A 15,265-nucleotide genomic window follows, 5' to 3' on the forward strand; every position below is an offset into this window, starting at 1 on the left:
CAGTAAGGCCTTGCCTACATTACACTACAATGCTATTTTTGGTGGCAAAACTTTCCTGTTTTGGCGACAAAATAAAACTACCTCAACAAGAGGCATAAAGCTTTTTGCGGCAAAGTTAAACTGACAAAGCATCAGTGTAGACTGGGGTGGGCAAACTTTTTGGCCTGAGGGCCACATCTGGGTATGGAAATTGCATAGCGGGCCATGAATGCTGTCAAAATTGGAGGTTAGGGTGCGGGAGGGGGCTGGGGGCTCTGGGCTGGGGATGGGGTTGGGGGTGCAGAAGGTTGCTCCGGGCTCAAGCAGCTCCCAGAACCAGCAGCATGTTCCCACTCCGGCTTCTAGGCCCAGGCGCGGCCAGGCAGCTCTGCACGCTGCCCCGTCCGCAGGTGCCGTCCCTGCAGCTTCCACTGGCTGCGGTTCCCGGCCAATAGGAGCTGCAGAGGAAGCGTGCGGCGCCCGCTGGCTGCCCCTACATGTAGAAGCCGGAAGGGGGACATGCCGCTGCTTCCAGGAGCCGCACGTTGCGGGGCAAGCCCCGGACCCTGCCCCCCAGCAGGAGCTCGAGGGCCAGATTAAAAAGTCTAGAGGGCCGGATGAGGCCCCCGGGTCATAGCATGCCTACCCCGGTGTAGATGCTGCTGTTTATGTCACCATTACAGGCTCCCCCAGTATCCCACATTGCTTGCTGTGACCGCTCTGCTCACTGTTTTGAACTCGGCTGCCTTGCATCTAGCTACGCAGGCAAGCGCCCCTCCCCTTTGTAAACTCCGTGAAGCTTTGACATTCCTCATCACAGAGAGCTCACAGACCTGCTAAGGATGCTGCTCCCGCTAGCTGAGGAGGCTGTGGGAGAACTCAGAGGGAATCACAGAACCATAGGCAGGCAGGCAGGCAGAGAGGGCTGCTGCTGTGGTGAGGGAGAGGGGGAGAGACTCCTGTGCAGAGCTGGGGGCTGATGTGGGGGGGGTGTCCTCCTCGGGAGGGTGTCCCCCTCCCACTACTTCAGGATTGGTTGCTTAGGCTGCTGTCTGAACTTAAAGAGACAGCATGCTGATGCACTCTCCCCCAACACACACACTGTTTCTGTCTCTCCCTCTCCCCCCCACGCACACACTCCCTGTCACACACTTCTCTCCGCCTCCCCCATACGCTTCAGTTGAAAAGTGGCTGGCAACTGTTCCTATGGAACGATGGGATTGAGAAACCTGCAACATGTGTCGCTGTACCTGCCCCATAAGGCATTGCAAACCCTTCCCAAAGCATCCTGCGGGCAGTTGCACAGTGGGATAGCTGCCCACAGTGCGCTGCTCTCTGTGTCAATGCAAGAGCTGTTAGTGTGGATGTGCTCTGCCGACACAAAGATGGATCACGTGGACATGCAACAGCGCTTTAATTAAAGCTGCATAACTTTTGTTGACAAAACTCTGTAGTGTAGACAAGGCCTTAGGCCTAAATGGGTTATAATGATTATGTATGTCCAACTGAAACATCATTGTGTTGAACTATGTGAGCCCATAATACTTCTGGGGGAATTATGCACCACTGCACAATGCAGAATTTTGCAGAAATTGATGTTGGGCATGCAGAATTTCCTTTCCCCCCTCCCCCCCATAAATGGGCTGCACAGCTGCTGGCCGCCATTAGGGACCGCTGGACCCAGCAGAAGACAAGGCCGGGGGGAGGGAGAGGGAACTGGAGAGTTCCCAGCAGCTGCCGTTCCCAGCACACCCTGAAGGAAGGAGGCGGCAGCGCACAGGAAACTCTGTGCAAGCTGGGGACCCAGAATCAGGCTCTTTCAACCTCTGGATCCCTGGGCTCTAGGAGGGTAGGGTCTGTGAGTGTCTGGGCTGGTGGGGGTCAGGGTAGGGGGTATGAATGTCTGGGCTGGGGGTGTGTGTCTGGGCTGGGGAGAGGCTGCAGCTAGGCTCGGGGTGAGGGCAAACTGGGTTGTCGTAGGGGTTTCTTTAACTCTCTACTCCCGGGGCAATTTTTTGTTGTGTCTGTATTGTTTCAGACATACTTGACAAATATTTTGAAATAAACTACCAAAATATTGAAACTGGTGTGATTATATAGTGTTATTTTGACAAATAAAATCTGTAGAATTTTTTGGTGCAGAATTCCCCCACAAGGACAAAAAACTGTCCATCTATTCAAAACCTTCTGTATTGTCTTTTTTTCCTATGACAGGTTTCAGAGTAGCAGCCGTGTTAGTCTGTATCCGCAAAAAGAACAGGAATACTTGTGGCACCTTAGAGACTAACACATTTATTAGAGCATAAGCTTTCGTGGGAAGAAGTGGGCTGTAGCCCACGAAAGCTTATGCTCTAATAAATTTGTTAGTCTCTAAGGTGCCACAAGTACTCCTGTTTTTTTTCCTATGTATTTGTTTAAACAAAAATCAACATATTTCAATGTATTTAAGTCAACAGGTTTGTAGGTTTTTGTTTGGGGGAATGAGAATTGGGGGCTTTGTTACTATAAATAATCATAACACCCTCTCTCCATCTAAACCACCCCAGATCCTTCCAGCTCCGATCTCCCAACCAAAATTGTTTTTAAACCTTTAAGAATTACATTATTATTGTTATGGCTTAACATATAGTAGGAACTAATGCGTAATGTGTTTATATTAATGAAGAAACTGCACCTCAACTGGAGAGAGGTCTTTACAATTCAGAATTTCAGATTAGACCCCATCAGTCTTTCTGCCAAGGGCCATTTCCCTCAGATGGTCCAGAGAGCACATTCAACCAATGAATTAGTGTCTATGTACCAGAAAATATTATAAAACACACAAACATTTACTCCTCCTAAAGAGAAACAAGGAAAAGTAGAGAGACAACAGTTGATTTTTTTAATATCTGTAAGAGAGGTAAGGGGTAGATTTTATTATATTACAGTCATGCCTATGGGTTACTGGAGCTCTCGTGCCACTTTTAAATAGTTCAGATAATTCCTGGAGTGGGATCTTAAAAGAGAGAGAGAGATAAGAATTCACTCAGAGCCACACATCATCATACAATGGGTCAGGAAGCAAACAGACAAGAGATAACAGGACTCTCAGATGGGTTTCAGGATCGGCATTTGGCGCATCTTATGGAGAGACACCAAGGGCCAAATGTTTCTATTCTTAATTGTTGGGAAGCATTAGCGTAGTATCCCCAATTCCCTGGATTGCCAGCTGACCATGTTAAAAGTGTGAGACTTGTTATGAAACAATTGGCAATCCTAGGTGCAACTACTCTTACTGTAGCACAGGGGTCGGCAGCCTTTCAGAAGTGGTGTGCCGAGTCTTCATTTATTCACTCTAATTTAAGGTTTCGCGTGCCGGTAATACCTTCTAAAAACGTTAAAATGTCTCTTTCTACAAGTCTAGAATATATAACTAAACTATTGTTGTATGTAAAGTAAATAAGGTTTTAAAAATGTTTAAGAAGTTTCATTTAAAATTAAATTAAAATGCAGAGCCCCCCGGACCGGTGGCCAGGACCCGGACAGTGTGAGTGTCACTGAAAATCAGCTCGTGTGCCGCCTTTGGCACATGTGCCATAGGTTGCCTACCCCTGCTGTAGCATGACCATTGCTCAAAATGCAAACCAAAGCATAGCCCATATCTGTAACTAAATCTCTGATATATTTGCATTCACCTAATTTCCTCTATTTTCAAATCAGTGTCAAAGTACCTACACTAAGAATATATTAAGACTTAATCTCTTTGCAATTTAGTCAAAAAAGATACGTGCATATTTTTTCCTTCTAAGAATAGGGAGAATGACAAGTTGTGAAATATTTGTCAACAAACTGGGTTTTCAACTAAAGGATCTGCTTCTCAGGTCTGAGCTGTCTGCTTTGCATTGCTTCAGGGATACACAGCAGCTAAAAAGTCTGCTTAACCACCTCACTCAAGGTGTAGAGATAGAAACCTCACTGGGATGCATACAGCAACATTTCTCCTGGCATTAAGTATAGGAGATTGGCAGAATGACTCTGAGACCCAGCAAACCCAGGTTGCCAGAACATTTGGGTCAGTGGACAGTCAGGGATAACAGTGCAATCCTGAGACTACTCTAAATTACATCAGAAACCAGATCAGCCCCCAGAATCAAAGGAACAAATAGCTTACAGCTATCTAATCCCCCACCCATCCCAAGAATATGTTGGCCACAGCTGAGGATCTAGCACTTAAGCTCTTCTTAAAGCATCAGAAGTAAGGAAAATAGATAAAATACTACATTCAAAGGACTCAGCCAAACCAATAAAAAATGTAGGCTACTGATCATATCCTGATTATGGAACAATTTGTTTTAAAATTGTAAAGAAGATTCAGTTTCAAAAAGAATCACTATGTCCTTTACCTATGATTTATTCCTAACCATAACTCTAGCTTTTCACCCCATTCCCAAAAATAATTTTTCAAAAATATTTTATTAAAAACTCCGTGTTTATATTGTTTGACCTTCTATGTATTAAAAAAATATCACATACTAATTATCTTAGGGCTTGATCCTTCTTTATGATAGGCAGATATACCATCATTAGATCTTATGAAAATGGCTGTACTACTAAAGGAATGTGTATGATTAGATATCTGTCAGTGCATATCTGCATACTGGACAGAAGTATCAAGTTCTCATCTTAAGGAAGCCATAAACTATGGTTTGGCAATTAGAAATATAAGAATTACAAAACACCCATAAAGTTCACTTTTTGTGACTTGCTTTTAAAACTATAAATCACCCAAATACAACCACATGACATACTTTGTTAAAAGGAACTAAATAAATCCTGATGGATATGTTATAGGGTTTTGACATGTCCAACTTCTCCCACCCCAAACTATTATTAAAGATTACAATGTACTATAAAAGAGTTATAGGCTATACCTGTATGTTTTCTGTAAGTTTGCTTTAAGGATTTACAACACTTGTGAAATGTAAGTGCCTATGATGAATCATGTTTAAGTAACAACTGGCTCACTAAAGGATCATGTAGATTCCTTTGTTTACTTTATAAGATTATAATTTATTCTTTTCCTATAGAAAAAACAGCATATGGACAGACAGTAGAATGAGTAAATGAATGTAGTTCCTGATAGTGGAACTGTGGTTCTGCGAGATGTGATGCAGACGGGTATTCCAAGTAAGTGTGTGCATGCCGTGTGCGCTGGAGCCAGAGACTTGCCTAGCAGTACCTGTGGGGCAGTGCTCGCGCTTCATGCCTGTTGCCCCTCCCCTAGCTATATGAGGCAGCGCTGCCCCGACTCCCCTCAGTTCCTTTGCACTAAAAGTCCAGGGGAAGTCTCTGATGCAGAGGGGATGGCGGGTGAGTCATGGAATACACATCTGCAGCACATCTCGAAGAATCACAGTTACAGTAAGTAACCATTTCTTCTTCTTTGAGTAGATGCAGACGTATTCCAAGTAGATGACTAGTGAGAAGTAACCCCATCCAGAGGCAGAGCTCAGAGTCTACCTGAGTAAGGATTGCAGGACTGCTCTTCCAACATTAGCATCTGCTCTGGAAGAACCAGTGATCACATAAGGTTCCCTAAATGCATGTATGGACGACCGCGAGGAAGAGTCATGGGAGGCTGAACTGACAGAGCGAGGAGGTCCAACAACAAGCACTGCTTTGGCCACTCTGGGGCAATCAGGATGAGCCTGGCTTGATCTGCCTTGAGCTTGGTGATGACCTGAGGAATGATCATGATAGGAGGGAATGTGTACAAAAGAGTTGACTGCCAGCTGCAATGGAAAGTGTCAGAGGGAGCCCAGGCTTAGCTCCTCCCAAGAGCAGAATAGGTGACACTTCCTGTTTTCCCTCATTGTGACAAGATAGATCATGGGGATGCCTCATGTTGTGAAAACTATCTGAAGGACCCACCTTCAGAGACCATTGGTGGGTCAGGGAGAAAAACCTGTTGAGATGATCTGCGAGGTGGTTCTACATCCCTGGTAAGTGGACAGCTATTGGGATGACGTCGTCTTCAATGCTGAACTGCCACAGGTTTATCGCCTCAAGACAAAGTGATCTGGAGTGAACTCCTCTTCGTCTGTTCACATAGTACATTGGAGTGGCATTGTTGGTGAGTATGTGAACCACTGAATGCCTGATGCAGTCCCAGAAGGCATGACATGCATTGTGGATGGCCCAAAACTCCAGCACACTGATGTGGAGCAATGTTTTCTGTTCCGACCAGAGGCTCTGCACCCTCAACAGGTCCAGATGTGACCCTCAACCCAGAAGGGATGTCTTGATAACCACTGACTTGGCTGGAGACGGCCAAACAAAGGGGACCCCATGGCACACATTGAGTGGGGACTCTTACCAGCACAGGGGTTCCAGGGCTAATGGAGAAAGGTGACTCAACCTGTCCAGAGAATGCAGGGCAGGGCAGTAAACCATCCTGAGCCACATCTGAAGAGGGCAAAGATACAACCTGGAAAGTTGGACCACCTGGGTGCAAGCAGATATGTGGCCCAACAGGCTGTTATGGAGGGCTGTGATTGCAGACTGAGGCACAGCTGTCGAATCGCCTGGAAGCAGTCGGTCAGAAGGAATGCTCTCGACCTCATGGAATCTAACAGGGCCCCAACAAACTCTATTTGCTGAGTGGGAACCAAAGTCGACTTAATGGTGTTTAGAATGAGTCCCAAATGGTCAAGTAAATGTAGCATGGTGTCGATGTGGGCAAGAACCTCCTCTCTGAAGCTCCGTTCAGCAACCAGTCATCGAACTAGGGGAAGATATGGCTTCCCTTCCCTCTTGCGGTACGCAACAACCACTGCCATGCATTCGGTGAAGACTTGGGCGGGCAGAAGAGAAGCCAAATAAGAGAATGACATAGTTAAAGTGGTGGTCTCTTACCACGAAGCAAAGAAACTTCCTGTGACTTGGTAGGATGGCCATATGGAAGTAAGAGTCTTGAAGGTCCAGAGGGGTGAATCAGCCATTCTGAGACAAGGCAGGGAGAACAGCTGATAGAGTGACCATGAGCAACCTCACATATTTGATTAATTTGTTGAGTCCACAGAGGTCGAGGATGGACTTCATCCTGCCCTTGGATTTTGGTATCAGTAAACACCAGGAGTAGAACCCAGAACCCCATTGTTCTTGTGGAACCTCCTCCACTGCTTCCAACATTAGCAGAGAGCTGATCTGCTCAAAGAGCAATGTCTCATGAGAGGGGTCCCTGAAGAGGAACAGGGAAGGGGGAGGGGCATGGAAAGGAATCTGATTTGACAGGGTCTAGGGACCCAAAGGTCTGAGGTTATTGAGACCCAGGCATTGTAAAAGTGGGCCAGTCTGTCCCAAAAGGAACAGGGGGACAACAAGGGAGGAAGAACAACTGGAACAGTGCTCTGAACCAACAAGTCAAAATGGGCACTTAGCAGGCACCAAGGGAGGTGGCACAGACCATCTAGGCCTTGTCCGAACACAAGGTTCAGCCATTGAAAGGCAGGTCATCAATCATTTGCTGGATATCCAGCATGATCCCAGAGTTCTAGAGCCAGGAAGCCCTCCTCATAGTAATCACTGAGACCATCACCTGGCCAAAGTGTCTGCCACATCAAGGGCAGATTGCAGAGACATTTTAGCCACCAAGCAGTGCACAGTGACAAATGCCTGAAATTCATCATGGTGCTGAGCTGGGGGCCTCCATCCCAGCCTCAGGGCACATGCCAACCCTGGCAGCCATACTGATCTACTGGTAACCTTCAGACCTCCTCCGGTGAAGTGGGAGCAGGAGGACAAAGATCCCGACTCTGAAACAGAGGAGTCTGGGGGCCTCAGAGACATGGGGGGGAGCGACTCCAGATGGAGCCAATAGGTGATCCGACTCATCCAGGATCCAGAAAGAGGTTGGAATCATCGCTCCTGATCGCAGTTGACACCACTGGAAAAGTTTTGATGTCACAGGCATGGTCGGTCCCGGTGCAAACACTGGTACCGGAGTGCCTCGATGTTGGGGGCAACAACCTCCATGGAACCATCTGCAGCGTCAATTGCATCGGTGCTAAGGAAGGGCCTGGTATTGAAGAACCTTGTACTGTCTCCAGTACCATGTCCCTACCAACCCCGGGGAGGGGTGCTTTTTTGGTGTGGTGCCGAAGGGCCCAAGAGTTCAGTGGCATGCTCCAATTGGGATGCCATTGCGGGTGCGAGCCTCATGAAGCCTTGGACCAGCTGCGTAGACAGGACCGAAAGGCAGAGTAGGTCCACTGTAGCCAGGTATGACAGCACAGACCCTGTCGATGCAGGCATCATTCCCATTGGTATCGGATTCCACGGATGCCCGGAGGCCAGAACTGAAGTCAATGGTACGGGATGTTCACTCTCCCTACCCTGTACCAAGGGAGGGTCAGAGGCTCTTACACCATCCCATGTGTCGGAGCCGGTCCCACAACAGTACACATTATTCTTAGGGGAGGCAGAAGAGTCACCCTGGGACCTGGAACACTCATGATTGGTCTTATGAGCCCTCTTTTTTGACATCAACGATGGAGAATGACTCCTGCACCTCTCTGGAGTGGCCCCTGCCCCAGAACGGGAGGCAGAAGCACTTTCTGAGCTGGAGGGTGATCTGCGGCCTGAGGAGGCCTCAGTACCAGGTTAGGCCTCATGGTCTTTTTAAGCAGATGCTGCTTGAGGCAAAGTTCCTGTGCCACCTGAGTCCTCTTTTTGAACGATCTACAGATCAAACAGCGCTCCTTAAGGTGGGCTTCGCCTAAGGCAGACCAAGCACCTTGTGTGGGCGTCACTGTTGGAAATCGCCACTCCACACAAAGGGCACTGCTTGAACTCCAACGAGGGCATCACTGGGGAGCACTACCTCTACCACTATTCTATAGTCTATAACGTTTACTCTAACACTTAACTAAACTAATAAACTATGTACACTAAAACTAGGCTATGAGGATGAATTGCAAGGTGGTGAAACCACCACCACATAGAGCTCTGACTCAAGCTGACAGGTGGTCAGAAGGAACTGGGGGGGGGGTCAGGGTGGTGCTGCCTCATGTAGCCAAGGGACGGGCTACAGGCATGACTCCCCGTACCCCCCCGGTACTGCTAAGAAAAAGTCTCTGGCTCCAGCAGGTGCGGTGCGCACATACTTACTTGAATACATGTCTGCATCTATTCAAAGAAGAATTTATGGAGCTTCTGCACCTTAAAAGGAGAAAACATTAGAAGAGGCCTTGCAATATTTTAAGATAGGGTTTTATGAAGTAAAAACCAAGTGTTATTAAAATTAATGAGACGAATGTTAGCACCCAATGATTTTGACATTTAAATTGTCTCCCTTTAAGAAACGAGCCAAAAATGAAAGCCTTAGAGGGTCAGGAGGCAATCTCCAGACTGCCAACGCAATGATTTTTAGAAACTGTGTACACATGCACACACACAACATCCATAGGGTTACGAGGAGATAATAAACATCCTATGGGGTTAAATACACTCTAACCCATGTACAATAATAGAGTAAAGCTAATGGATACGACAAACATGAATCCTGAGATTCAACCAATCACCACTACTAAGTGGATGAGACCTCTGGAATCAGGAGGCAAGAGATACTCATTTAAGTACTTAAGCGTCCTCTGAAGGAGGGCGCCATTCAGGTGGCAAGAGGAAGACACTAACTGGAGCTTTCTGGTGAAGCTAAGTTAAGAGATGGCAGGGGTAAAAATCAGCAGCACAGAAGAGAAGGATGAATATAGTACTAGTAAGAGCAGAGAGTGGTTGCTTGTGTATAGATTCTGAACCATTCACCATATGAAACATGTACATTTTAAATTTATTTGCCTTTTCATGAAGCTGTGTGCTCAATATACTACACAGACCCATACAAAGCAAAAAAGAAACTAATATGGGATGAAGAGAAGATGGGTACATACTAGGGCTGTCGATTAATCGCAGCTAACTCACGCAATTATCTCAAAAAAATTAATCATGATTAATCACACAGTTAAACAGTAGAATACACATTGAAATTTATTAAATATTTTGGATGTTTTGAAAATGTAGAAAACATATTGATTTCTATTACAACACAGAACACAAAGTGTACAGTGCTCACTTTATATTATTTTTATTACAAATATTTGCACTGTAAAAATGAAAAAAGAAATAGTATTTTTCAATTCACCTCATACAAGTACCATAGTGCAATCTTTTTATCGTGAAAGTGTAACTTACAAATGTAGATTTTTTTTGTGATATAACTGCACTCAAAAACAAAACAATGTAAAACTTTAGAGCCTGCAAGTCTGCTCAGTCCTACTTCTTGTTCAGCCAATCGCTAAGACAAACAAATTTGTTTACATTTACGGGAGATCTGCTGCCTCATAAGAACATAAGAATGGCCGGACTGGGTCAGACCAAAGGTCCATCTGGCCCAGTATCCTGTCTACCGACAGTGGCCAATGCCAGGTGCCCCAGAGGGAGTGAACCTAACAGGTAATGATCAAGTGATCTCTCTCCTGCCATCCATCTCCACCCTGACAAACAGAGTCTAGGGACACCATTCCTTACTCATCGTGGCTAATAGCCATTAATGGACTTAACCTCCATGAATTTATCCAGTTTTCTTTTAAATGCTGTTATAGTCCTAGCCTTCACAACCTCCTCAGGTAAGGAGTTCCACAAGTTGACTGTGCGCTGTGTGAAGAAGAACTTCCTTTTATTTGTTTTAAACCTGCTGCCTATTAATTTCATTTGGTGACCCCTAGTTCTTCTATTATGGGAATAAGTAAATAACTTTTCCTTATCTACTTTCTCCATATCACTCATAATTTTATATACATCTATCACATCCCCCCCAGGCTCCTCTTTTCCAAGCTGAAAAGTCCTAGCCTCTTTAATCTCTCCTCATATGGGACCCTCTCCAAACCCCTAAGCATTTTAGTTGCCCTTCTCTGAACCTTTTCTAGTGCCGGTATATCTTTTTTGAGATGAGGAGACCACATCTGTATGCAGTATTCAAGATGTGGGCGTACCATCGATTTATATAAGGGCAATAATATATTCTCAGTCTTATTCTCTATCCCCTTTCTGATGTGTCAGATTCTTTATGTGAAAGTTTCCCGTCTGATCTGGCCCTTACATTATCCTCTTCCATCCTCTGTTCCTGACTATAACCTAGAGAATCTCTATCAATAGGCTCTCCTCTAAGAGAAGTCTCTGTCCGATCCACATGCTCCTCTGCAGCAGTCGGCTTTCCCCCATCTCCTAGTTTAAAAACTGCTCTACAATCTTTTTAATATTTAGTGCCAGCAGTCTGGTTCCGCTTTGGTTTAGGTGGAGCCAATCTCTCCTGTATAGGCTCCCCCCATCGCAAAAGTTTCCCCAATTCCTAATGAATCTAAACCCCCTCCTCTCTACACCATTGTCTCATCCACGCATTGAGACTCTGAAGCTCTGCCTGCCTACCTGTCCCTGCGCGTGGAACTGGGAGCATTTCTGAGAATGCCTCCTTTTTATTAACAATGTCACCTGAAAGTGAGAAAAGGCATTCGCGTGGCACTTTTGTAGCTGGCATTGCAACGTATTTATGTGCCAGATATAGTAAACATTTGTATGCCCCTTCATGCTTCGGCGATTTTTTTAATCCTGCGATTAATCGTTATTTTTTTTCTTATCGCAATTAAAAAAATTAATCACGTGACAGCCCTAGTATGTACCCTGTGGTATTCTCTACAAGACTTAAAGAAAGGTCCTAAATTTACTCTTTTGCTTACTGTCTAACAGCAGTGATAAAAAAGTGTATCAATATCCATTAGCCTGTCTACTTTTGTTGTATCTAAAATGTATCCGGATTTCTATGCCTAGACAAATACATAATTAGCCAAATGGCTTCTTCATTTGAACTGAACGTTATTTTCCAGATTTCCAATGGAACATTTAAATTGTCTTGAAAAAATGATGGAATAAGTGTCAGCTGAGTATTTGTTTCTTTTGTATGGGGTTTAGGAAAACCAATCCCTGAATCAGATCCAACCTTGCTCATTTTAGAAAAAACAAGGTGAATTCTTGTTAAATTCTCTTTGTCTGGGACCACCACACATCGGAGTTCATTCAAACAGTATAACTGAATTTTGTCAAACTGGGACCGCTGAGGTAAAGTGTACAAAAAACTAGGAATAGGGTAGAAAACCCTATCTTCCTTCATGAGTCCTATATGAGTAGTTGTAAGAACCAGTGATCTGTAGGTCATTTGTTTAAAATGGTCTTCTATCTTCACGGTGGTATAGAGCAATACATGAACATCTCCTAAAGGGGGTTTATTAGTTTCCATGTTTTCATGAACTAAGTACACCAAGTCAGCTAAGGCACTCTGGAATTTGCAGAACAACCGTACTCCACTTGCAAAAACTAAGTCAGTGACTTCTGATGTCCAGTGAAGTGACAGCTGCAACAAATCACCTTTCAGCAGCTGGTGATTTAAACAAGCATCATAATCTGATGTCGTAATCAAAATACTCAGTATATCATGGCATATTCTCTGCGTGAAGCCTTTGTTATAGGTAAATATTGTCAGTAAACTATCTTCAGTACAGCATACAAGTCTAACACTCTGTCCAGCAAAACCAACTTCAATTTCTCTTATCATGGTGATTGGAAGAACATGAAAAATTGCCAAGGAATCCTGACAGTTGTCTTCTTGGTTGACTGATAAAACAACAGCATACAAAACGGAGCTGAACAAAAGCAAACAAGCCGGCTCTGGATCAGGTTTCTTGCAATTGCCAACAGCAAGCCAATATACACCTTTTAATTGATCCATACTGGCACAAACTTGTGGTAAGGCACAGATCACATACTCCAATAGTCTTTCAAGAGAACAGACTTGAAGTTTCAGTAACTCATCTGGAAAATGCACAAGGTTTTGCCTTAACACTAAACTCGTTTTCATTTCTTCATTTCCATACCAGTACATAGATCCTTCAGAAGAATCTCGTGCATGCATGCTTGAGATTTTTGAGGATACACACTTAACCTCCTGCCAACAGAGAATATTGTGTTCTGACTGAATGCTGCTATCAATATGCGCGTTGTCCTCATTAATGGAGTGAGGCGTAGCCTTCTTCATATCCGATTTGAAAGGCACATTTACATGTAATATTTTTACAAATGGCAATTTTTTCAGCAACGATGCCACTTGTGCACATCTCTCACTTCTATCACACAGACTGCCCAGCTCCTTTATTTGTTTAATAATTTGAGCACTATTGAGCAAACTACTACTAGTGTCTTTGTAAAGACAAGAGAGCTTGCTGAAAAGATAGCCCAAGCCATAGCTCTGTTCTGTTCTCACATCTGAACATGACGCTTCTGATTCTGGGGAGATTATTTTGCTAATATCCAGGTCTTCTTCAACTGGCTGCTGAGAAATAGGAGATTGGTCTGGAATAGTGCAATACACTGTGTTACGTGGATTGTTCTCTTTGGGTGCTATTTCAGAAAGTATACCGGACTGAGGGAGAATTAAGCAAGATGTGCTGCTAAAGCTAACCTGCTCATTCCCACAGGCTAAAGGTTCTGAGCTAGAGAGATGTTGTGAATGGAAACAATCAAATTCAGTCGTTGTGGTGTCCCCATCCTGAGAAGTAATTTTTGCATATTCAGAATTATTGAGATTCACCATTTTATATTGCGAATGCTCCACATTGCCCATATCATGATTATGTGGCGAAGTGAATGTAACATTTTTATAATGAATTTTCTCCCCATTAAAAATGTTAGTATTTTTAGGGTGATTCAGTTCACATTCAGTATCATATAGGCAATCAAAGCAATGCAGTGCCGACTGGTTCTTTTCATTCCCAACTCCCTTTTGTAATGGAGAGAGGTAACAGATTTGTTCAGGAATAGAAAATAAGCTCCACATCTCTGGACATTTGGTGTGTCTTTTGAGGTCTGCTATGGTTGTATCTTCTCCAGCCAAGTTAGAGCCAATATCATCAACTTTAAAGTCATAAGGGAGGCTGTAATGTGGCTGCCAAGGTCGTCTTTTCTGTTTAAAAAGTCAAAATAGGGAAATGGAAGCACCTTCTGCTTTGAAAATGTCTTGAATTCAGGTTTAATTTTAATTAGGTTTGTGCATTCATTTACAAGTAATCAAAAACTGAAACCAAATCCAAGTAGACTGATTGAGGTCTGATTCAGGAACAATCTTTATGGCTTTACCCCACACCCATCATTTGTGTGTGTGTGTGTGTGTACAGTATCCATTTCACTTTGTCTAGTTCTGCATTTGGTTTCCTCAAAAGAATCAGAATGTTCATAGGATAACTAATTTTCTATATGCTTTTAAAAAAATTCGAGATCTTAACCAGGATAAGAAAAATGAGGAAAGAACTAGGGGAAAAATGTGATATTGCCAAATAAAACATTATAGTCCTACAATACTTTGTGGTAAAATACTTTCAGATTGTCTAACATTAAACCTTCAGGACATGTTCACAAATATTTGCACTGTAGTACTGCTAGTATTCTGAAGGCTCTTACAGTAGTGAGACAATTGGGAACCAGACATGTTAAAGCATACTTTGATTAGAAATAATTTTGTTCCTGATCATAAATTGTTTTTGTCCTATAGATCTAGGAAAGGGATACTGTTCAAAATAAAGAATTATGAAAAAAAATCCTTCACCACAAAAATATGCTATTTAAATAAAGCAAGAACTGTACCCAACATGCAAGATTCCATTTATTTTTTTGCCTGAAAAATAGCTTGACTTCTCTATTAGCTATTAACCTTACTGTAAATTTGAAATTCTAATTATGCAGCTAAACATTAAGAAATTTAATTACTGAGCATGCCATAATTTAAGACAACTATTTCATTCTGACGAATTATAACCTACCTCATACTTCAACTTGCGCTGAACAGTACCATTATGAAGCATTTCACTAGCCTAAGAACCAAAAAGGTACAGGTGATTAAAAAAAGTTTCCTTGTTATAAAAGTTGAACTATTTATAGCAATACAGACCTAAAGTAATCAACTTAACTGTCAAAAATATGCATCATCTTCTACTGGTGTTTGCTAAGATACTGCCTTACAGCTGAAATAAACTATTCCGTTTTCCAATTAGGAAAAAGGGAATTTTAACAAGAATGGCTTGTTCATTTTTAAGCATGTATTATTAAAAATATTCAGTATTCATTTTGATGGAACTTTATGTTGTCATCAACAGAAGCATAATAAAAGGCAGAGGGAGTAAAAAACTCTTCATATTAATTTGGAAAAGTT

At 43.4% G+C, this 15,265-nt stretch overlaps 1 protein-coding gene across 2 annotated transcripts in view; it reads right to left on the reverse strand.

The window, feature by feature from the left end:
* KIF16B (kinesin family member 16B) overlaps nucleotides 1-15,265 on the reverse strand; it is a 209,299-nt gene that overhangs the window by 56,296 nt on the left and 137,738 nt on the right. For both annotated transcript variants that reach the window (XM_024199818.2, XM_024199817.2), the window contains one exon: nucleotides 14,877-14,927. In XM_024199818.2, coding sequence (XP_024055586.1) covers nucleotides 14,877-14,927 — 51 coding nt within the window. The remainder of the gene's footprint in view (nucleotides 1-14,876; nucleotides 14,928-15,265) is intronic.

This window comes from Terrapene carolina, unplaced genomic scaffold (assembly GCF_002925995.2).
Source record: "Terrapene carolina triunguis isolate 2854851 unplaced genomic scaffold, T_m_triunguis-2.0 Scaffold132, whole genome shotgun sequence".
NCBI classification, from domain to species: domain Eukaryota; kingdom Metazoa; phylum Chordata; order Testudines; family Emydidae; genus Terrapene; species Terrapene triunguis.